The sequence below is a fragment of the Daktulosphaira vitifoliae genome, unplaced genomic scaffold (genome assembly GCF_025091365.1).
Source record: "Daktulosphaira vitifoliae isolate Bord-2020 unplaced genomic scaffold, ASM2509136v1 Scaffold_4, whole genome shotgun sequence".
Lineage (NCBI taxonomy): Eukaryota > Metazoa > Arthropoda > Insecta > Hemiptera > Phylloxeridae > Daktulosphaira > Daktulosphaira vitifoliae.
The window spans coordinates 24,087,960-24,112,335 of NW_026099575.1; the positions used below are offsets into that span (position 1 = coordinate 24,087,960).

At 28.7% G+C, this 24,376-nt stretch overlaps 1 protein-coding gene across 2 annotated transcripts; it reads left to right on the forward strand.

Moving 5' to 3' along the window:
* The first annotated feature begins 920 nt into the window (after positions 1-920).
* Positions 921-23,742, forward strand: LOC126904001 (activating transcription factor 3). Of its 2 annotated transcripts, none has more exons than XM_050682618.1 (4): positions 921-1,056; positions 19,030-19,664; positions 19,839-19,946; positions 23,075-23,742. In XM_050682618.1, the coding sequence occupies exons 2-4, from the start codon at positions 19,263-19,265 to the stop codon at positions 23,501-23,503; spliced, it is 939 nt and encodes a 312-aa protein (XP_050538575.1). In that variant the 5' UTR covers positions 921-1,056; positions 19,030-19,262; the 3' UTR covers positions 23,504-23,742. The 2 variants fall into 2 exon arrangements, with proteins under 2 accessions (XP_050538575.1, XP_050538576.1); XM_050682619.1 differs by lacking the exon at positions 921-1,056 and adding an exon at positions 5,361-5,565.
* Positions 23,743-24,376: the final 634 nt, after the last annotated feature.

Below are 24,376 nucleotides of genomic sequence, written 5' to 3' on the forward strand. Positions count from 1 at the left end.
CCATAAACAAAAAACACGAATTGTAGAAAATATTACACACGATCGCACCTACTTAACTTGCACTGTCAGATTCTGATCGAAATTCAGCGTCAGATGATGACATCAATTTGTAGTTTTATTGCTAGCAGGACATCTCTTATTATAAATTATAAACAAGTTATAACATAGCTACTGATAAANCTCGCGTCCATAAACAAAAAACACGAATTGTAGAAAATATTACACACGATCGCACCTACTTAACTTGCACTGTCAGATTCTGAAGTTATAACATAGCTACTGATAAACAACCAGATGAAATGAAAATAAATATAAGCTTAAAAATTGTATTAAAAATGTTTTTCAATCTTATAGATAAAAATCTAGACAGTTATTTTAATGAATTGGCTCATCACAGAGGATAAATGATATCGTAAATCATTTGTCGTATTGGTTTAATGAAAGCTATTCTCCTTAATTGTTTTTTAGGTTTCTGATCTATTTCGCCTTCTGTAAACTTTGAACATAATTAATTGTTCTATTTACCACCAGTATTATTTCCTGTGTTTATTTTTTTCAACAAACCATAATTTTAAGGGCAATTTTTAGACCCTCGACGCCTACGCGTCTTCGGAAACACATCATGTAAACAAATTACCACCGAACAGGTTTTGCATTGCCTTTAATAAAATATACCGCTATATCAATACAACTCTGTGTGCGTAATATGTATCACATCTGTGTTTAAGGCGCGCCAACAACAGTTGCCGGGTATAGTACACCACGTGACAAGTGACAGTGGCGGTAGCAGTAAAATCGAATTTGCCCGCCAAACCCCGCCGAGCAATCCGACCAATAACGACGGCGGATAGTGATATCCTCCGACCAATGAGACGGCTGAATTTTGACGTCACTACTAAAATTAGAAACGTTCGAGTGCTCGCGTGTCAGCCGGCGTCCCCGTAACTTGGCTTAGGCAGTGGAGTTCCGCGATGGTCCGTAGACGTCGTGCGTTACGTGCTATTGTACCGACTGATTTATGTGTGCACGTTTAGCACGAGTTCTTATGAGTTTAAGGTGAGTTTTATTATTATTATATCTTTTTTGTAATAAGCTCGAATTTTATCAATTATTTCCTGAGTATAATATATTTGGTCGCAAAATAAAACATACCCACCTGCAATTAAACTACTCTCTAAGATCAGAAATATCTAATAAAATTTAATTATTCATGTAATTTGTAAGGATAAAAAAACTATTTAAAAATTTACCCCTTCAATAATGTCTCTTTAATATTTATTACGCAACAGGTAGATGCATATTGTACACAATCATAAACTACTCGAAAAAAATGTTTAGTTGATAAATTTACTAATAATTATGAGTAGTGTTAGGACAATCAAAACTGATTGTTAATAAATGTATAATTTATTTATTTATTTTTGAATTTACATGAATTAATATACTTGTATGACACAAATGTCGGCGATTTATTGTTTAATTAATAACTTATTAAATTAAATAACACCACACATTAACATTAATATTACTTGAATATATAATAATATAAGTATTATGAATCGATTTACAATTTACGTTGGAAATATTATAAATAAATACTATATGTAATTAAATAGATTTTTTTTAAGTTATATTATTTTAATTGAAATTCAAATATTTTCATGCATAAAAAAAAATAAAATTCAACTATTGAAATTTAAACAATATTTGTCTAATTACTTAATAAAAAGGGAAATGATATAATATCAACAAATTAATTATGATTCACTAAGGTAATTGTTCACCATTTGTTAACTCTAAGGTAATAATATTTTAATTATTGAAATGGGAAAAGTTGTCAGCAAGTTTAAGGGAAAAATTATAATCTTTTTTTATCATTGATTATACTTGAAAAAATATTTACTCTCTATTGTTATAGGGTCAATTAGAATCTCTTAATTATTTTATATACTTCTTTTACTTTGAAATTGAATGTTTATATGTGAATTGGTAGATAATCTTTCCACGTAAAATGAGTTTTTAGAAATCCAAAATATATTACTTTAGTTATTTGAAAAATTAATAAAAATTATTAATATTATTATATACCAAAATGTATGTTCAATCAAACATACTTCTTACTCTATTAATATTTTATAATATATAACTATAATATAATATGTTAAGTGCTCTAACACTTAATTAAATAACTAGTAATATAACTATAGGTAGCATACTTTTACACAATCACATAATAATTTACCATTTTTATTAATAGATCGCTAAATAGTACTATAGTCGAGTAATTTCATTGTGTTTTATCTAAAATATTGTTTAAAGTAAAATTTAAAAGCTTCAAAACAAACGCGCTATCTGATACAGTATAATACAAACGTTGTTGAGTACATGCAATTGCACCTCGTTGTCATTTCACGCCCACGTCCAATCCAAACTGAGACGTTATCGGTTCATCCTATTACTTTAATAATAAAAACTTGGGTCTTTTAGTCTCTTAACTATCTTCGGGCTCAAAGTACACATTTGTATACATTTTTATTAGACTGTATTGAGACTTATTATTTGACTCTAAGCAGTCTTTCACTGATATTGTCGTAAAATACTGTTTTTTTTTATTATTTATTATTGTCGTGATAAAGATTTAATAAATACTTCTCAATTGAAAATCATTAAAATTTTCTTTTTCATTTTAGAACCAAAAATAATAATTTCGATATTCCATTTCAAATAATTTTAAAATATCCTAAATTATAAATTTTATTTAAAAAAAAAAATTAATCTTGCTTAATTAATTAAAAAGTTTATTTATTTGTTATAGTTAGTTGATCTTCAAACTCAATTCAAATAACACCTTATACTACGCTAATTTCCTTTCGTATCGTTGCACTCGAGATTTTTTTGAATTAACTGCGTAATATCCGTAGTAATTATCAATAGTTAACAGTATTGGAATAAAAAAATTACAATAATAAACGATAACTTTTTAATTATATGATAATAAAAGTGATACATTCTACTACAATTGTTTCAAGAGTTTTTACTTTAGATAGTTTTAGAAGAAGGCTAAAAATAAACATTAAATGTGACGAGTATTTTATTAAATCTATATATGTATTATTAATAATTGCATTAAACTTTATAATATTTTAGTATAAAAAATGCAAAAACATAAGTTTAACATAATAAAGTTACCAAAAACAATACCAATACGGTTTAAATGAGCTTTTTTAATAACTTTTATATTTGTAATGTTTTTATTTTTGGAATTTTGGTGATTTACTTGTATTTTTATTATATATTTATTATGAAGAATTTCAAATTTATTTATGGAAAATATTTTTCTTATGAAAATGAATGTATGAATTCGTTGAGAATTTTCATCGGTGTACTTATGCAAAAATATTCAATAGTTTTTCCTTTTAGTTGAGTGTTGCACTTTCAAACTAATTAAAATGTTTAATATTATTATAATGAAAAATAAATATTCAAATTTATAAAATTAAACAGATCTAAATGTTCAGATTTCATTCATTGTTAATTCAGGGTGTAGGATAAAATAATCATATCAACTAAGATCTTATTTTCCAAGTGATCATTATAAAATTTCTATGTTTCAGTTTAAGCCGAGTAAAAAAAATTACTTAATAATTTCAATATTATTGAAAGTGTACGACTTTCGTGCTTGAAATATTTTTAATTTTATTTGATAAAATAATTAGTCTCCAACACTCCGGCAATCGTTGTGAGTCCCTCAAATATTTTTCAATAAATGGGTCCTTGAGATTGCGCTTCCGAGTCAAGGGATAAAGTTTTTATTATTTTATCTTCTATGGTAAATTTTGAATAAGCTGAATTTTTAAATACTGATGTAAAAGCCCAAGCATAAACCGCGCTAAACATTATACTTAATATTTTAACAAAAAGAAACTGTAATATTTTTTAAAACGAGCCTATTCTAATTTTAGAAATATATTTTTTTGAATTAATTTTGTATATATATTGTATACAGGATGATTGCATTATTATAAACCACTCAATTGCTTCAAACTAAATACAATAATAAGAAAAAAAAAGTTTGGTTTGTTTTAGTTACATAATCTTTTGATTTATTAGCTATTATTTGTTTTTTAGAATCATCACTTATAACTTACAGGAATGTCAACTTTATTTCATTTTTAAATGTCAACATACATATTTAATTAACTTATAAAATGGATAATTATTTAATTATGATAATTACCGGTCGCTAATAACTTTTCGATCAGTACTTCGGCAGTTATTGTAATTTTTATATCTAGGCAGGTTGAGTAAGACCAGAAAATGACTAGTCCACTAGTCATAGAAATTTATATAACTACATAGTTTCTTGTTACAACAAGAAATATATATAACTAAAAAAACCAATATTTTTTTTCTAATATTGTATTTATTTTGCGAGCAATCGAATGGTTTATAACAAACCGATGACTTTGCGTACATAAATTTTACAATATTATTGTAAAATTGTTATTCATGGAATTTAAAAATCTACATTTCGTTAATAATACTATTGATTTGCACATTTTTAAATTTTAGATAAAAATTGTCTTAACATAAATACTTCTAATGAAACTGAATGATACGCATTTTATTTACCATAATTAGTTAATACAAATTAATAAATTTTAAATGAATAAGTAACGTCTTTATGATGATCAAATATAGCTTTATTCTACACATTGAACTGATAATCTTTGTCATTAATCAAATGAACTCTGTAATCTTTTATAAATTCAAACAAAATATCGATTAGGTAAATGTATTATATGTACATTGATGCAACTATTCTACATGAATTTAATGGACTTCGTTTAATTAGGTGTTTACCAGAGACGTATTTAATTTTTTTCTGCATAAGTATAATATATTTTCAACATTCATATTCTCTTAAAAATTCAGTTCCTCGATTTTTAATTTATCTAAATACTTTTTTTTTTTTATGAAAAAAAATTCATTTGCTCCTAAATACGACACTGCGTGTTACCGATTTAATCGATAAATTTTAATTAAGCGAAAACCCAGTTAAGATAAAATAATTATAATAAATTTTTAAATATTTTACTATATAGTTCTTTTACATTATTCTATTCTTTCAAAGTTTATAATTGATAGTAGAATAAAATAGTTATTCACATATGTTTTGTATTTCAAAATAAATGTGCTGTCAATTTTATTATACTATAGCTATTAATTTTATTTTCAATTTTTTAAAATAATTTACCACTATTAACTCAGATTATACTACTTTTTTTTTATTATTATTCGAGCAAATAATAGATGAATATTTAAGAAACATAATAATAGTCTGACGCTACAAGTAGAAATGGTACAGTTCATTATTGAATTACACGGCGAGATATCCAAAATCGTCTGTTGTATAATAACAGTGTAATTTAGGTGATTAAACGTTATTTTATTGCTTTCTATGAAAGACGTACTATGCTAATATAGTGTGTGAGAATGTAAGTGACATTTCGCATAGGACATTGGACCACACATCTTCGAAAATAATATAGAAAATTAAAATGTGTAAGTAACTGTATATGTTATCATCTATAATGCTTTTATAACTAATATTTTATTACCACGTGGGAGATTTCTAACTTAAAAATTAATAACTAGTCAATAATAAATACTCGGCTGGTCGATCAAAACATAAAAAACTTAAAACGATTGTATAATCTTACTGAAACAGGGGATTAACTGTTTTATTGAAAGCAGACTTTTATTACAAGCCCATTTAAATTGCGACAGCTATGATAGTATATCGTCGTCGTATCTGTGTCAATTTGGGCCTTCATATTCTATAGTTCTCTATTATGAATACGAATATGCGGTTTCAGTCTTACTATTTTTTTTTTTAATGGTGAAAGCAAATTTGAACAGCCGACAAAGAATGATAAATCGAATAGGTCAAGAATTTTAAGAATATAATTAATATGAATAACGAAAATTTTCTTCATATTTTTTAAAACAATAGTCAATATGTATTTGAATACCTTGAAACTAAAAAGTATTCAAGAACATGCTACATATATGAGTATGTAAGTTATAATTGTTAAAATATCAGGGTCCCACATTTTTAGTAAATAATATAAAGAAAATAAATAAAAATATAATTTTTTACCTTTTCTCATGATAATAGAATGGCAAATAATTATTATTTTAAAAATTGCTAGAAATTTTTAAAATGGTNTTTACCTTTTCTCATGATAATAGAATGGCAAATAATTATTATTTTAAAAATTGCTAGAAATTTTTAAAATGGTTAAAAAAAAATTTTTATTTTTTAATCATTTAATATGTTGTACATCGGCACACTTATTCGTTGTAATATTTGTCAAAAACACTTGGTTCTTACTTCTTGGCAGTGCACGTTTGGCTACAATTCTTTTTATGCTCATACTATAAAAATAAAACTATAATTAACATCCAACACCTGCCATTTAGATCAGACACTTTTAATTGAAAACAAGTTTATCACTAATAAGTTCTGTTTCAAATAAATTTTTTTAATTAGTTCATGTTCACTGAGCTATGTATTTAATTAAATTGTTTAAATTAAATTAAAATATTTTAAGAAAAAATTTAGTAATTCATTAAAACAATGAAACAGCATTATTATTTTGTATTTTATATATATATACATTTTAATTGACATTTGTTTTCGAGGGCGAATTTATTACACTTTGACGACTTCAAAATGAACATCGTTGGAGTTTTGTTAAAATTATGTGTATACCTATTTATATATTAAGTATAAAAAAATTTACTTTTAAGTTCAGCAGAACCTAAGGTTAATTAATTTTTATTTGACATAAAAGTATTATTTTGTATCTTTTTAGTAAAAATTTCTAAAATTATTTTAAAAAAATCGTTAGGGGTGTAAACATATACAGAATGTTCAGTGAGTAAGGTAACAGATTAATAGTTATAAACTCGTTTCATTACTTACTGAGCGCACTATATACCGACACAAGGATACTACTATCTTTAAGATAAGGATAGTAATAACCTATGGAGGTGTTTGGCCCTCCCTAAAAAATGTTTCTGAAAATTTCTAAAAATACTTTAAATCTAGAAAACATTTCATCAATGTAGGGCGTTTTTAGTTATAACATTGATACCAAACTCACTGTTTTATAGTATATATTTCGAAATTGAAAATGATGAAAAATAAATTATTAAGTACGTGTTTGGGGTAAATATAAACGAATGGTAATTATAAATTCTTTTTTTTATTTTAGAATATTTAACAGATTTTATTTTAGATGATGTAGTTATATGTGTAGAGTAGTGTATGTGTTGCTATCATATCAAATATAAGTTCAAATTAAAAACTTGTGCATTTATCTAAAAAAATGTATTTACACCCCAACTGCTGCTGTGTAATTTTATAAAACATTTATTTAGATTTTATACACACACATGTTTTGACATCCTTTCAAGCTTTGTATTGTCAAATGATATTTTATAATCAGAATCTTTTCTGATGTTTAAAACTTCATAAATTGTGTTTACATTCTCTTTTGTTTGTTAGACGACATATACTTATTCTATTTAATATTTAACGTATTATATTTTTATTTTATCGTATACATTCCTGCAGTCCTCTACGCCTTACAAAAATGGCTTGACACGCAATTTACCCAATTACGGTTACTTCAAAAGAATGTAAACATAAAGTAACATTAGTGACATTGAGATCCGTATCTATATACACTATATTGATCAAGCAAACAGTATGTACTTGATGTACCTATACTTTTTTAAGCTAATCCCAAAACTTATTTATTTATTGACGTTTTGAACCCATCAAAACGACTGTGGAATTTCCTCCTATTATTGAAATTTAAACGAATGAATCAAGCAAACTCCTGTGAAAAACTATTTTAAACTGCCAAAACGTCTACTTTTTTTTTAATGTACGTCTTATGTTGATATAAATTTGCCGAAGTATTAGAGGCACATTTAAAACTTTTTTAGCGCACGCGTAACTTTTATAATAGTGGGAAGTGAGCAGACCTTCTCGTTGTTTGTCTATAACAGATACGACAAAAATAAAGATAGAAAAAATATCGAAGGTCACAAATAGATTAGAAGTTTTGAAAAAATAATATCGTATACTTTTTAAACGACGAGAAATCCAAACTAGCCGTTATCATTTGCCACGAACACGACAATGAAGCCGTTTCCTGATTGCGTACAAAGCCTCTGTTTACCGAGGAATTTCAGTCAGGTCGCGCCCATTGAGTTCTCATGAACCGTTCTTTCTCCGCATTTTAGCGTTTCTGACGCATTGACAACCTCAACACAAGTACAATACAAACACATTCGATACCTTGCCGTTGCAATATTGTGTGCGTGCCGTATCGGTCACGATAATCGCGGGATAATGTTTTTTAACTGGATGGTTCTCGGTAAAAGTGTATAGGATAAACAAATTTGCGCAATAATAATTAGTTAATGTTCGGTAATTGCGGTAACCCATCGCGAATGCATACACTAGGTTAGCTCAAACTGCACTCTATGAGTACAAAAAACTATTACGGGCGATGCAACGCGAATGGCGTTATCTCGTTTATGTTGTGCCTGGCGTGGGGTAATGTCAAACCAGACGCTTAGCATTTTTCTGATATGCTTATGAATGAAAATATTTTGTAATTAACTACTTGGGTTCGGACTATTTTTCTAGAGGACTGCCAGAAAGGAAAAGTGCATCGGACGTGCGGCCTGTCTCAGAGGATTTAAATTGGTCGCATACACAACCGCATCCCACAGCTCGATCGATACATCACTTATTATTTGACTCGTTTTTTGGCTACTGGTCCAGCGTATAGTTAAAACACTGCATGATTAAGAATGATGACTATATTATATCATAACGTACGTTTATCATCCATGACAATCGCTATTGTTGTTGTTGGTAAAAAACGAGGTCGTGCATCTAAAATGGTTCGTTACTTTGGACGGTTTTACGCTGAACTTTTTTATTGGGCATTTCCATAATTGTTCGAACCATATTGGTACTTGTGAAATAAAAAATCACAGACCTCTCGCCGTATACACTCTTGCACGCAATTATAAACGACGTTTTTATCTTTACTGTTGGATCGTGACGATAAGTGATAACTACACTCTCAGGGCGATTTACCAATGAAATCGATCGATAATGCGAATGTTATCTGTACCGAGTAAGCGCGAATTTCTAGTAACTGCTTTTACGAGCACGTGCTGCTGTGATTTACTGGTGTTTGGTGTGATTGTTGATTTTAGACTTAAATCTTCACTCGTGTACGCATTTATGTCTTCAAAAGACAGTCGGCTGACCAACAACAACATCAACCTACTGGCGACGAGATATTCAGCCGTGGCAGTTCTTACGCACAGACAAAAGACGGCTATTGGACCTCATCCAAGTGTACAATAACATTGTTGTCGTTCTCGTTGTCTATATACGTTATCATTATTTTTTTTAAACTATCATTACAACGACGGATTATAGCATGTGTGAACCATTAATTCGAGTTAACATGCTCATACGTCTGCACAAAGAGTCGTACCGAAAATTATTTATGACGACCATCGCTCGATCGCGGGGAATCGTCTCTTTTAAATTGTTTTTTTTTCTCATTTTTTTATTAGTATTGCTTTGGCGTTCATCGTCACACGTCGTTCCGGGAATTCGAATCGACCGATTAACGACGACCCAACATAATATACGTTATATTATTGTATAAACAATACTTGTGATTATGCACCGGCTAACTGTCGCTGTTACATGATGCGCTACATACCATATAGGTCCGCATAACAAAACGATAAGTCCAAAAAAGGTCTGCAAATTTGGGATATTCGATATGTTCAATGTATTATATTTAAACCATTACAACAATGTACACGTGTGATAGCGTTTTTAAAATAGCTAATTTGGTATTCTTTGTCATGAGAGGTCCTTATTAATTCAATAAATCTTTTTTTTTTTTTTTTAAAAAAACAAAAGATTATATTCGTACTTATAATCTAAAAATTTGTATTTTTTTAACGATTTATTACATTGCTCTAAAACCATAATAATAGAAACATACACAGGATAATTATTTAGCATGTTTACTTATTATAAATAAAATACTATGTCGTCTACAAAAATCTTACAAGGCGCATCGTCCACATACCTTTACAATCTATGAAAATGCAATTACTGTACAATAATTATTTATGTCTGCATATGTTTTCTCGATCTGCGTAATTTTAAGTATTTATTTTGCAAAAAGAGCGTATCGACAATAAAATACATTTGTACTGACAACTTTTAAAAACCATTAATAGTTCTTTATTAAATTAATTGTTGTTTTGAAGATATTATTAGTCTAAATTAGCATATATTATTAGTCTGAACAAATAAAACAAAAATTATAGCACAGTTCATAGAGTGGACCACGGAAGAAACTACGACTTAAGTTCACTAAAAAAAATTTATTTTTATCATGACAGAAAATCAAGTATAAATTAATATTAAAAGTAGGTCGTTTAACAAGAACGCACAAGTGTACTGGAGGGACAATGTATAGAACGTCTCCTATTTGTACCTGTCTCACGTGGGTCCATTAGAGTAGGCAATAAAGTAACAATCGGTATAAAATACACAAGTATAACAATACATAGATAATAATTTACCTTTTGTTTACTCGGAAATCCAACATTTTTTATGAGTAACAAATGATACTGTCATTTTTTTAACTCCAGTAGACAAAAACCGTATTGTTACAAACGCTTCTTTTACCAAATACTTGCGGTCGGTCATCCTTATCCTAAACTTCCACTTGACACCATCTCTTATTATCATTTACGTACACATCAGTTGTCCTCATATCGCATTCAATCTCTTTTTGGTTATCCTTTTACCTTTCTTCCTCCACATTCATTTCCATAACTGTTCTTACAACTTCCGATCCCCTCATAACATGACCAAACCATCTACGTCTATTTCCTCTCATCTTATCCACGTATGTCGTTCTTTGTGACAAACGCTACCTATCAAAAAACATATATGCAAATTAATCTCTAACGAGCTAATAATATTATATTTTATTACTTGTCTCAATGATTGAGACAAATCAGACGTCTTTAATTATTAAAAATATCGTTATCAGCATATAAGTGGTCAAAGTGTTTTAATTTCTTTTATATTACTGTTTATATTACTTAAAAATATACTCTAAATTTTGCGCGATCTCGATTTTTTCACTCTTTTATATAGTTCATTCAATAACATTTAATGTAATCAATTGTTTTTTAGGTTCTTTATTTTTTTAATGTTATACTTAAAAAATAACGAAAGTATTTCTTCTGGTGTGCTATTTTACTATTATTTGAAGTTAAAAATTAAAATATTATTTTTATTTTTAGGATTATTAAAACCTTTGTTTTGTGTCTATCTATATAATATCTAAAGCTTGAATTTTTATTTTGATACTGTTGTTACGCCTTGTAATATTTTTCAGTTTAACGTGTCATTGCATAAAATAAATAAAAAGCTGTCGTACTTGTATAAAGTACTAACGACTTTGTAAAGAAAATTTTAATATCTCATTTTCTGTGAAACAATTTTACTAATGTCTCTAATTGCACTTGTTTCGCCCTCTCCACTTCAATCATCACGACACTTTGATATTAAAATATCCTCTCGAGTATCTGTTAAATTTTAATAGAAATTTCAAATTACACACTGTCTTAACACACGAAATTGGTAAGTGTTGATTTTTTTGCGCTTAATCTTTCATATAATTTACACAATTTGGCACATTATAATACGAACCGACCGACATTGTTCTTCCTCTGTACAGCGCGTTAAAAAATTTTATGAACATCCCAAACACGGTATAAGTGCTTTTGTCTAATACTTTTTCATCACTATAAAAATGTATAACTATAAAAACATTCAAATCCAGTTTTTGTCTTCGACCTCCAAGTGTTTTCATACATCACAGTAACGCGTGGATAAATAAAACTTGTTTTGTTTTTATTTTATCAGTATATAGATGCATTTCTATGTAAGTAAATTTAAAACTTGTTCGTTAAAATTTAGCTGCAATAAAACTTTAAACAAAAAGATGGCAATAAACAGGCTAATTCTAGTAAAATGAAAAAATGGTTATATAATTATAAAATCGATTGTGGAAAATGTTCAGTTCACGTGATGGAAAATTGTACATAGAAAACTCGTTGACAAACGTGAAATTTGCTGTTTTACTGTTTGTGAATTTTCAAAATACTTGTTAAAGCCGTTCACGTTAGTTTTTAAATTTGTTAGTGATCATTAATATTCTGGTTTATAATTACTAAATTATACAGTACTAACTTAATGTATTATTATTGAAATCATCTTTTTTAGTACTAAGCAGTCGGTGAAGGTAATATTTGTCTCTTGGCCTAAAGTACATTTCAGGTTAATATTATTTGACCTCTCCGATGGGACATTCATTTAAAGTATACGAGCACGTTTTGTTATTATCTGTAAAAAAAACTTGTACTGTTATCGCGTGGCTATTATGAGCTAGACTTGTCCCTTAAAAACCTAAACAGCTCGTTTCTAATCTACCTTAATCACTCTACCGGGGTGGTTTTCGGTAACTAATGGATCCGAATCATCCTTGGCCTCTAAATGGATGTTTCCAGTGACTTATTCGTGTAACACATTATCCGTTTAATTTCCTCTGTGCACAAAAAAAAAAATGTTTGCTGCCACTCCGTACGCGTCAGCTCTGTTGCATGCAGATATTCGTGAGAACGCTGATTCTCTTTCGCATTTGGCTCTACGGAAGATTAATGGGCAATTTGGTCGGTAATGAAAATTTTCGCAATACTCCTGACGGTTATGATTGGTCGCGGAGGGTCCAAGGACGACACGACGCCTCGTGACTGCTGATACATACTCAACTCGTGTGTGTAAAATGAATAATACACACTGTATATGTTTAGTATTATCAAGTATACGACAAGTGTGTATAGGTATACAAATACAAATTCAAGCTCGTCTTGTCACGTTGAGGCTTTTTGTCTGATAATCGGGTCACACCATTCGGCTCTGTATTGTCTAGGTGCATAGATGCGTGGGAACACCATCGTGGTAAACGATGGCTTTGACACGTATTCAATAATAAAACAAAACTATTACCATATTNACACGTATTCAATAATAAAACAAAACTATTACCATCAGAATTATTAAGGCAACACTAAAAGAGTTGTGTGTGTGTGAGTGTAATTAGTTCATGATCTAAATTACTGTCGTGATGTTGAGATTCGTTGTACCACATCAAAAAAAAACTTTGCATTCACTGCCATAATATTTAATTAGTGTATAATTATTAAGACTTGAGCAATTTCCTTGTAGATATTATTTGATTATATTACCAGAAAAAGGTAAACTCACATTATTTTTAAAGCATTACACAATTTTTTGAGAAACCAAATTGTTAATCAATCCAGAAAGTCATTACTGTATTCATCTTTTGTTAGTAGATCTATGATGGACAAAGCTTGTAAAAGTTTTAATATCTTTGACGGTTTATTAATGTGGTTCATAAAATATTTAGGATAACCAGCGGGATATATTCACTACACAACCAATCACCAATAAATAATAATTAAAAAAATTCTCATGCATAAATTGTGCACTACCTTAGAGTTATCTAATAAATTCAGATGTTATCCATCAATTAAACGACCATTGGCCATTCAAGTGGTACACTCACACCAACAGAAATTAAGTGATTATTGCCAATTAAAAAATGTTTACACAAAGTGATAATTTATTGTCTGCGTGTCTTTTTCATTTAAATTAAACCCTCTGCCCCGTCGTGTTTTTTTTCAATATGTCGTTTTAGTTATAATTCTTGGGAACCCGCATAAGGCCTTGTAGTTTTATTTATTATAAACAGTTATTTTTCAGCAATGTATTCCATTTTTTTATATCTAATAATACAAATAAAAATTAATATTATTTAAAAAATTCATTGATTTTATCTTGCAATCCACATCCACTCTGCTGCAGCCATACTTGGCTACCATCTAACTTTTCTTATTACTTTGATATTAAGTGACACGAAAATATATTCTCGTTTTGTTATTACATAAGTATCCTTAAGGCGTGCCGAGACCCTGAATTATTGATTTACATAACTATACCTACTATATTTAAAGATTATAAATAAATATAAATTTATATTTAGAAAATTTAATAAATGTATACATTCACATACATATTAAATATTTATTATGTTCATTTAATTATATTTAACAATTTCAAATTGCGTCTAATAAATAGTGATTTTAATGAGTAAATCATATAAAAGTGTCGTATAAATACACGTACTGAACTGAAAACGTTTTACGGCGGAAATCTATACACTTTATTAGAAATAAAAACTTTATAAAATTATTCACTTAATGAATTTCGATCAAATATTGCATTCAAATAAATCAAAAGTCATACCTTGTCCGAGAAAAATGTTTAAATTTTTAGAAGTTCTATACCACATAAATCGAGTGTATACCATTGTTTTAATAGTGTGATTAAAAATAAGTTAAAAAATATTCTTATAACTTTTCTAAATTTAGAAATATTTAGACAATTTTTAATACGTTGGAAATATTGAGAATTTTAAACGCGTAATTACTAATATTAGGCACAAGATAATTAAAGAAGTCTATAAATTATCTATATTTTTAAATACTGTGCTACATTTAAGACTAGGAACCGAAATAATTTCGAATTTTGGCAATGTTTCTTCTTATACCTAGTAAATAAGTTCATCTATATAAAATTTTATTTATTAGTTACATGTTGAAGAAATTATTACAGACACCAAAAGTATAATGAGACCGCATTTGAAACCTTAATCGATTTTAAACTTTATAATGTAAAATTTTAAGTTTGGTTAAGATTTTAAAAAGTTTTTGCATAATACTTGTGTTTACAACAATTCTTAACCTTAAAAATTGTCGAACACATTTGAATATAAATCAACTAACTTACGAGATACCGTAAAATTTTTCGAAAACCAGAAATCATTTCAGCTCTTAACCCTTGTTACAGTTTAGATAAAGATCTATATTTTTGTTGCCTTTCATTGATGTAACTTACAGTCATATTGCGAACTACGTCTTAACATATAGAGTATTGTTATGCATTTGTCTATTTGAATAGACTTTAATGTAAAAAATGTACTTTTAACATTCGCAGAGCATTTACCCCATGAAAATGTGTCTATCAAAATCGACTTCTCCGACTAACATACACATAGTGTAAAATAAACTCATGTGAGCGTCATTGTGACATTGTAAAACCGATGCGGCAGCACTTTGTCACATGTAAAGTGTCATGGGATAAATAAATGATCGTTAAAAAAACCATTCCATCATTCGGCCTATTTTTTTTTCGTTCCTGGAATAAAAAGCCAATTAAACAGGCGCCTATTTTATCGTAATAGTAGTAGTAGTAGTAGTAGTCCATGTGGTATTTCCTCGACACAAGTCCATTATTGCAACTTATGGCAACGCTATGTGTGTGAATGCGCACATTATTTTTATGTGCTGGTATAGACCGCGTAATTAACAGCTTACGACCCTGGTGGGATGGCATTACATTGACCGGAAACTAAGAGTCTGTCTTGCAAAAAGAAACGAAACACTTGCTGTTATGTGTTATAAAAACATTCACACGACGATTAATGTTCCATGTTGTTGCAGTAAAACAATACAAACAAATATCGAATTTTATAGATTGTGTTTGTCAAAATGTCTCGGCAGACAGTAACCTTTTTGTGTGGGCGATTACAAGTTATTGGCGATAACTTTGTAATCCGCTGTCGGCTCTCGTGAAAACTTTTCTATAGGAACGTCGTCGCGTGTGGAGACTGTTAGATACTGTTGTGTACACACATTGTTTACGGCTAATAGAAAACAAACGAAAAATAAACTACTTTGTATGACAAAAAATTGTAATCTTAACTCTTTCTCGGTACCGAATACTCGAGTATTTATAGTATCAGAGAAATGCGACGTTACGATTGGACGATATTGCTAATCCTCTTAATCTGTTCGACTTGGGGCACGTAAGTCGCAAAGGATGAAGTGATGTGTTAAGAGACCGCGTGAAAAAATGCATTGCAATGTCATGTACACACCTACTTGTGTTCGTTGCACTTGGTGTATTATTATTAGTTCTAATTATATTTTATGGAGACTGATTAATTATCATACCGAACTCGAGAAACAATATTTAACGCCAACACTTTCATTCTGTAAGCGGCCAACATATATTATCGTTTCGATGTACGATATCATAACTAATAAGCTAACGACTGTTGAAAAATTGTAAATATGGCGCGAGATGATGACACTCTACACTAATCATTGTTTGTATTGTGTTATCAATATAATATTTGAGTGTTTCTCTTGAGTAAACAAACAGACGGCACTCCATAACAAATAAAATATACTTCATGTACATCAGCCAGAGCACTAACGTTATTCATATTTTCAAAACGGAATCCTTAATGAATATCCGGTGCTCAATGGAATAGTTCATTTTCCACCTAACAGACGTGTGAAATGGCATTTTTATTGGTTTCTAATGAAATATTAATCGAAAATACACGCGGCTGATTCAATAGTTATTACATTATAACAGTATACGCCACATGTAATGCCTTCATAATTCTTTTGAAATTCTATTAAACCGTGTTGTGAATCATTATCTTTTCATTAAAAACGAAAAAAAAAAAGGATAAAAAAAAAATAATAATAATTTACTCGAAACAAATAATAACATGTTATTGTATGCTGCTCATGTCGAGTCTCTGTTATTATGATGAATGTAACTCTTGTTAATTTCTTTAAATTGTGTTTAATTAGCATAATACCTGAATTAGGACAGTGCGCTGTGATTTATATTCATTTCGCTTATCGATTTAAAGATAACCCTGCCCTTTTGATTAATCAACAGCAATAATTTATCATATTCTAATGAACACGCTAATTTCTATTAAAATAAAAGTTAACCAAACATGAATAATAGTCCGTTAAAAGGTATTTTATTTGTACCCATAATTTATATCTTTCGCGTGTAGTAGATTTTTTACTGAATCTGAAGTAAATAGTCCAAACAATTAATTGACAGCTGGATACACGATCGCTTTTAAAAATCAAAACATAATCGTTCACTTATTTTGTTATTAAGTTATTTAAACAACAAAAGAAGAACTTAATATAAAAAAAAAAAAACATTAATAGAATCAAGCTATGAAATTCAGTAAACTGAGTATTTCGTGTCTCGATTGAAATAATTTTAACAAATACGTTAAATATTTATTGTATGTGTTCTAACGGAGTTTGATCAAGTATACTAATAAAATATAATGAAATATGTTCTATCTCATGAAAATAATCGAGTGTAATTCTATAAACGCTCGCGTAGTGTAAAAACTATTTAATAATACATTCTTTTCAGAATTGCAAATTCAGATTGAAATTCGATATCTAACAACTATACAAATAATTTACACGTTTTCGACTGTACGCCGTTTTTGGCTGTTTTCCCATGTTACTGTACATAAATTCACAGACATCACTTCAATATATGTGTAATGTACAAACATTCGATTTCCTTATGCGGAAGTTATTTTTTTGTATATTTTTTATTTAACTTAACGAACAGCTCTACGACAAATTTGTTTGGTTGGACAAATGGCATAGAAAATGAAAGTTCAGTGCATACGTTTGAATGATGACCAGTTTTAGCGAAATTTTTATCTACATAAGTACTTGTGTACGACAATCGTGGGCATTACTAGGGAGTGGTATACGATGATGTTACTATTTTTTATGATACAATGATATTCCTTAAGAAAATATATACATAATTTTGGGTACATATTATTATTAGTATTGGTGTCCTTTTGCTTTCGTAATGATTGGTTTATCGATAATTTTTCAATATCTATCGACATTACAATTGTACCAACTCGCATTTGAAACGATTTAAATTCAACGGCACATGATAACCCTTGTAGTATCTAATACACTATATGATTCAGTATCTTCCATATAAAGGTTAAGTGAAGGTTTTTTCATATAATTTTCATTTTTTTATGTTTTTAACTACAGCTTCAGTTTATTTTTAATATTTTTCAAACTGATATCGACAATCAATCATATAATCGTTTGACTCTAGTATTTTATGATAAAGACATGTCTTTTTTATTTATAGTTTCATACCATGTAATTCTATACATTTTTACCGAATACCAATAATACTCAATATTCATTGCTTTTAAGTAAATTTAAATTAGTAAATATTTTTAAGGAAAAAAAATACTAAAATTACCTATTTGATAATATATTCTACAATCAATTCTAAGAATTGATGTACATTAGCATACAAAATTAAAATAGCTTATGTTGACATTAAAATTTATTTTATATTCAAATCCTATTTTAAGATTAAAGTGAAGTTTACAACATTCTGCTATGACTGATTAACTATTTAAGTACAATTCTTAGATATTATAAATAATTCAATATATCTCGTGACTTATTCAGTATGACATCTTGTTTAGATTCCATGCAGTGATGTCCATTAATAATTATTGTTCCAAATGGACAAATAATGTGTGTAGTTACCCGAAATTCCTTTTGAAACAATTTGAAACTTACTGCCTATATAGGCAATAAAATAAAAAGTGTAATGACTGAGTTAATTCTTTATCATTGTTTCTCTACATATGTAATCATTAAATTTGTACAAAACATTAGTAGACAAACTACAATTGATATTTTATTGTTAAGTAATGTTAGACTAATGGATCTTAATGTTTTTTTTTTAGGACCAAATCTGTGTGTGTGTGTATTCAGTTGGTGCGTTCTCNACAATTGATATTTTATTGTTAAGTAATGTTAGACTAATGGATCTTAATGTTTTTTTTTTAGGACCAAATCTGTGTGTGTGTGTGTATTCAGTTGGTGCGTTCTCATAAATAAATCGTAGTGTGATAACAAATTCTTCCATTTTACCTCATTTATAATATAACGTTTATAACGTTGTCCAAAGCATTTGCCAGTCACCAGATCTCTGTTTTCAAATACAACTAGCAGGCACCACTAGAGCGCTGTAATAAGTGTTGTACTGCACTTCATCAATTGAAAATTTAATAAAAAAAATCATGTATTCAACGTCATCCAACCACCAGGCGATAAGTGGGGTAAGTGGTTGTTCACAAATCCCCAGGACTCCTGAAGTGATCAACTCTATCATATCCATGATGAACCCGTTCGACAGGTTTGCCAGTTCACCAGTGTCCGAAGACTCCTCCAGTTCGTCTTCGCCCATATCTCCGCCGAGGATGCAAAACATTTGCTCCAGTCTTCTCATTAAAGAAGAACTTAAAATGGCTATCCGACAAAAACAAAAGAACGCTGTAGTGCAGACCGCCGCTACGTCACCTGTCAGCTCTGTTTCTGCTGGTAGTTCAACGGGATCTTTGAATAGTCAAGTCAAAAAACGCAGACAAGACGAAGAATCACACGGCGATGATGACGATGACGTGTCTTCTTATGGGGAAGGAGTAAGTAGCTGTCATTTGCATTGTAATAGTTACAGAATCATAAAATATTAATTTATTTTTACATCAAAACACTTTTTTATAAATGGTTGACATTAATGATAATAGTAATTCATTGTTTTTTGAGTAATCGCCGTTTACTTTTAATATTAATTACATCATCTTTGCTTTTTGTAGTTGACAGCAGAAGACGAAGAAAGGCGGAGACGACGAAGAGAAAGAAACAAGATAGCAGCCACCAAATGTCGACTAAAGAAACGAGAAAAAACAGTGAACCTGGTTCAAGTTAGTGTCTTTTCTAGTATTGTATTTTAACTTGCATTTTTTACGGTCATTGAAGCGATGGCTCGATGCCAAATAGAAATTGTACCACGTGCACGTGTTTCTACTCTTAATATTTATGGGTATCAATTCGGAAAATTCCTAGAAATAGAATAAACAAAAGCGTTATTTAGGCCGTTAATCATGGTCAAAATAGAGGGATCGACTGCCGATAGAATTATGGTATGGAAAACAAAGAAGCAATAAAATAAATTATATTTAATGACAAAACCAAAAAAACTTTGAGATATGTTGTTTATAAACAAACAGATGGTAATATGTTATTATACAAAATTGCTCATACTAAAAAAGGTTCGGGTGTAGTCCATCCCTCCTATCCATTTCTAAGTATGTGCCTCTAAAGTACCTCCTCATTTCAAGCCATAAGTACCATCATTATGCATATTTTTGTAATTTGCCACTGTCATCTATCTACACGTCCTTTACACTCCAATTTGAATGTTTTAGGTTAGTAAAAATACATTTTTTATAATATTCAGTAACATGGTTGCTGGGGATTGATAGTAAAATTTAAGGCCTTCCACTTGACGTTTGACGGCTTTTTTTAATATCGTGTATATATATTCCATTTGCGAGATTTTAACAGTTTGGTTTATCCTTATTAATTGGACGTTTTTATAGTAAACCATTAAAAGTTATAAAACTGTACAGATAATTTACTTTAGGCGTTTATTAATTTCAACTTAAGGTTAGTGAAATAGTTTTTTTAATTATGTAGTTCCATTCACTTAGTAGCAATATAAATAGTTTTATGAAGTATCCAATATACAAGGTGAATCTTTAATGTTTTTATTTGCAATATGATAAAAATTAAATGTTTCATAAAATGTATTACAAAGAAATATAACATTCTTGTTAGACTTTTTAACATTTTATTGAACTATTTTATTATTAAATTTTTATTTATTTTTACCTTAAACAATTGTTATTTTTGTGTATTATTACATATATTACACCTACAATAAGTGACTTCCCACTATTGACTTGCTCTTAAGTCAAAATAATATTTGACTGTTTTTAGTGGACATTTTTGTATATTTTATATATTTTTTTTACAAATCAATTATCTTATATTATTAATTTGTAGTTTAGAACTAAGGAATGTACTATATTTTTTGTTTCTAACTTCATTTAATGGAATTTAATTTAATTGCAATTTTTCTTCTTGTAAGTTTTACTATTGCACAGAATTTTCAAGTATACAAATTTTAAACTTCTTATTTATTATTATTTTTTTAATGAAAAATTTGGAATTTAATAGTTATAGAAGAATTTACTAATTGAGATAAAGACATTGTTTAGTTTATAATAAATTCTGAAGTCAATGATTATTTACATTATACTTGGAATTTAAAACACAGTCACTCGCCGTTAATAATCAATGAAGTACCTTTCAATATTACTTTTATATTACAAAGTTCACTTTAAATAAGATCCAAATTGAAGGTCATAGGTATTATATTATAATTATTGGTCTCGGATGAGCTGTTAAAACAATTTCATACAAAATTTTTGTTTTTATAATAACAATTTGTCTTCCAGAATTCGTTTTTCGTAAGCTGTTTATACATTTTTTCCTGTCAAACTATCAATATTATTCAGTTTATTAAAGAATATAATGTTCTATATAAATTGATTTTATTTATTTGTACGCCAAGTGCAATGCAAATGTTGTTTGATAACAATTTGAGATTTCCAAGACGAACAACAATTTATCATGATAATATTATTGTCGACACGTACACTGGAATATTTTTTTAGTGTAAGAAATCATAATTACCGAACGTTTCCGATCGACAACATTACTTCTATGTAAAAACAATATTTCTAAAATATTACTGACGGTGCCTAATGTACTTTCCAGTAGTTAACTTAAGTGTTTTCTGTTCCTTTTAAATGAACTGTATTAATTATAACACGTGCGTTATTTTATGTTATCTGCTGGCCGCTTAAGAAGATAGCATTTTTCTCAGAATCCCGTTTACTCGATAAAGTAGACACAAAGGAGAGTTCGTTAAACTTACACAAACAATAATTGGTTAAAAACCTGTTTTTAGTTGGAAAGTCGTATTATAGTGTAAATTCTGAAACCGACAAATTTATAAATTTTATTTCGTGGGTGTGGTGCATTTAGAAATGGCAAATTATCGTCGAGTTGCGATATAAGAAGGCAATCCCATCGGAATTTTTCTTTCAATTTTAAAAGATAAGAAAAAAAAGTTTATCATCATAAAATACATAGTGATATGTAATTTCCGTTAGTCATTTATTTTAACGCTTGAGGTGAATAAGCTAAGCAATTTTGTTAATAAACACCCAATTATTAATTATACATGCTTCATTGTTTTATTTATTTTACATAAATATAATAATTTGTATTAAAAATGTTTATAACAGTAGTTTTGAAAATAAAAATATTATATTGTAAGAACTATAGCAACTTAGAGTAAAGTGTATTTAATATAAATATTTAAAAACATAATTTTAATGTAAAAAAAAGCATAGATAAATTTGAAAAGAATGCGGGTATAAATTAAAATTTATCTATAATTGAGTAAGAAAATATAGTTCACAAATATTTTACAAAGACAATTGATTATTCAACTTTGTGAAGTGTTTCCGTATACAATGTATACGTTTATCATAATCCACTTAATTACTTATAATATAAAAACAATTTCGCAGATATTTTTATTTGTTTTTACTTACACATACTTTTTGGTTTATCAATTATTAAATTCTTTTTCGTTTCATCCCTCATAAGATCGTCTACTTAATTTTTTTAAGTAGAATATACATACTTAATTTGTTAGAAAATAAAATTGTTTACATATTTTTTATTCTTTTAAGTCCCAATTTTCATTTTAATGGGCAAATCTCTCTTTTGGCATAATAATCTTTAAACTCGTCGACATACTTAAATAAAATTAAGACAACTTTAAAGTTGGCTGAATCAGTAGCTGCCCCTACAGGAGTTATACCGAAATCCTAAGTTAATACGGTCTATACCTATAGGCTTAACGACGCGTATTCTAATGAGGCCTAATTATTATTCTTTTGTTAATCCTTAGGAATCAGAATCACTCGAAACGAAAAATTATGACTTGAAGACTCAGATTCAAGAATTGGAAACGCAACGCAATAAATTGATGAAAATGCTGACAGTTCACCCCTGCGCCAAAAGGCACTACCAACACGAGTACACCGACCACCACGCGATCGTTGGGTCCCCTAACATAGTACACGGCGGCGAAGGTGGATACGACTCCTACGGTCATCAGCAACAAGCTGAACCACTTGTACTCAAAGACGCCATGTTCAACCCCAACAGTATCGGTGCGCACAACAACAACGTGTACACCGACCAAACGCCGTACCACCATCATGTGCTCCAGTACCAAGGGGTCGCTACGGGCTACGGGGGAGGCTGTGTGGATGACGTCTATGGGTACAAAGAAGGCCATGACATGGCTCAATACTACGACCAGGGTATATGTTAACCAAAGACTAAAAATATCGTTTTGACTAAGATTTTAAGTGTAGTAATGTAAAATTGTTTAAAAAGACATGGCTTGGGAAATCTGGCTGTGCAATTGTCGCAAGTTCGTTTTAATATAATTACTGCATAGTTACCTAAACAAATGTGATTACTGTTGAAACGCACTAAAAATGTTTATTTTCTAAAATATTATGTATGTTTATTTTTATGTATGAAGTATGAAATGTGTCTTTATTATTATTAATGTTTTTTTTTTTTTACATAATATTAATGTTAACTACGCATTTGGCATTTGATTTTCCACCGAGATACACTTATAGTTTAAATTGGGTTATTCCATTTTTTTTTCTATATCAGTCGTTTAAGTTTAAAAAAGTTAATTTAGTAAACTTTCATATTCTTCTAAAAATTCTCATATAATGTTTGACATATTTCATTTTTGAAAAATCTTAACTAATACACAATAATTATATTATTGTATGTTTTCTATGAATTCCTGAATTGTTTTGTATTATTTATTTATTATTATTGTAATGTTAATATTTTATTTATTTGTTATTCACGATTAATTACAGAATGTAATTTTTATGACCAAAATTAATTTTGTTTGTTTATTTTTTTAACATCCTAAACTTTATTATTTAAAATTATAACTATATTAAAAATATTTAACATAGTTTTAATTTTAAATAATATTACCCACAAGTGATCAGTTTTTATTATCTAAACTTAATTAATAATTTAATGACAGAATAAATTAAATACATCTCCAAAACAGAAATTTGTACAACAGATTATGTCACATATATTTTTATATTGGATACTAATTTTACAGACATTTATATTCAAAAATTTAGTTTTAGTTTCATATATG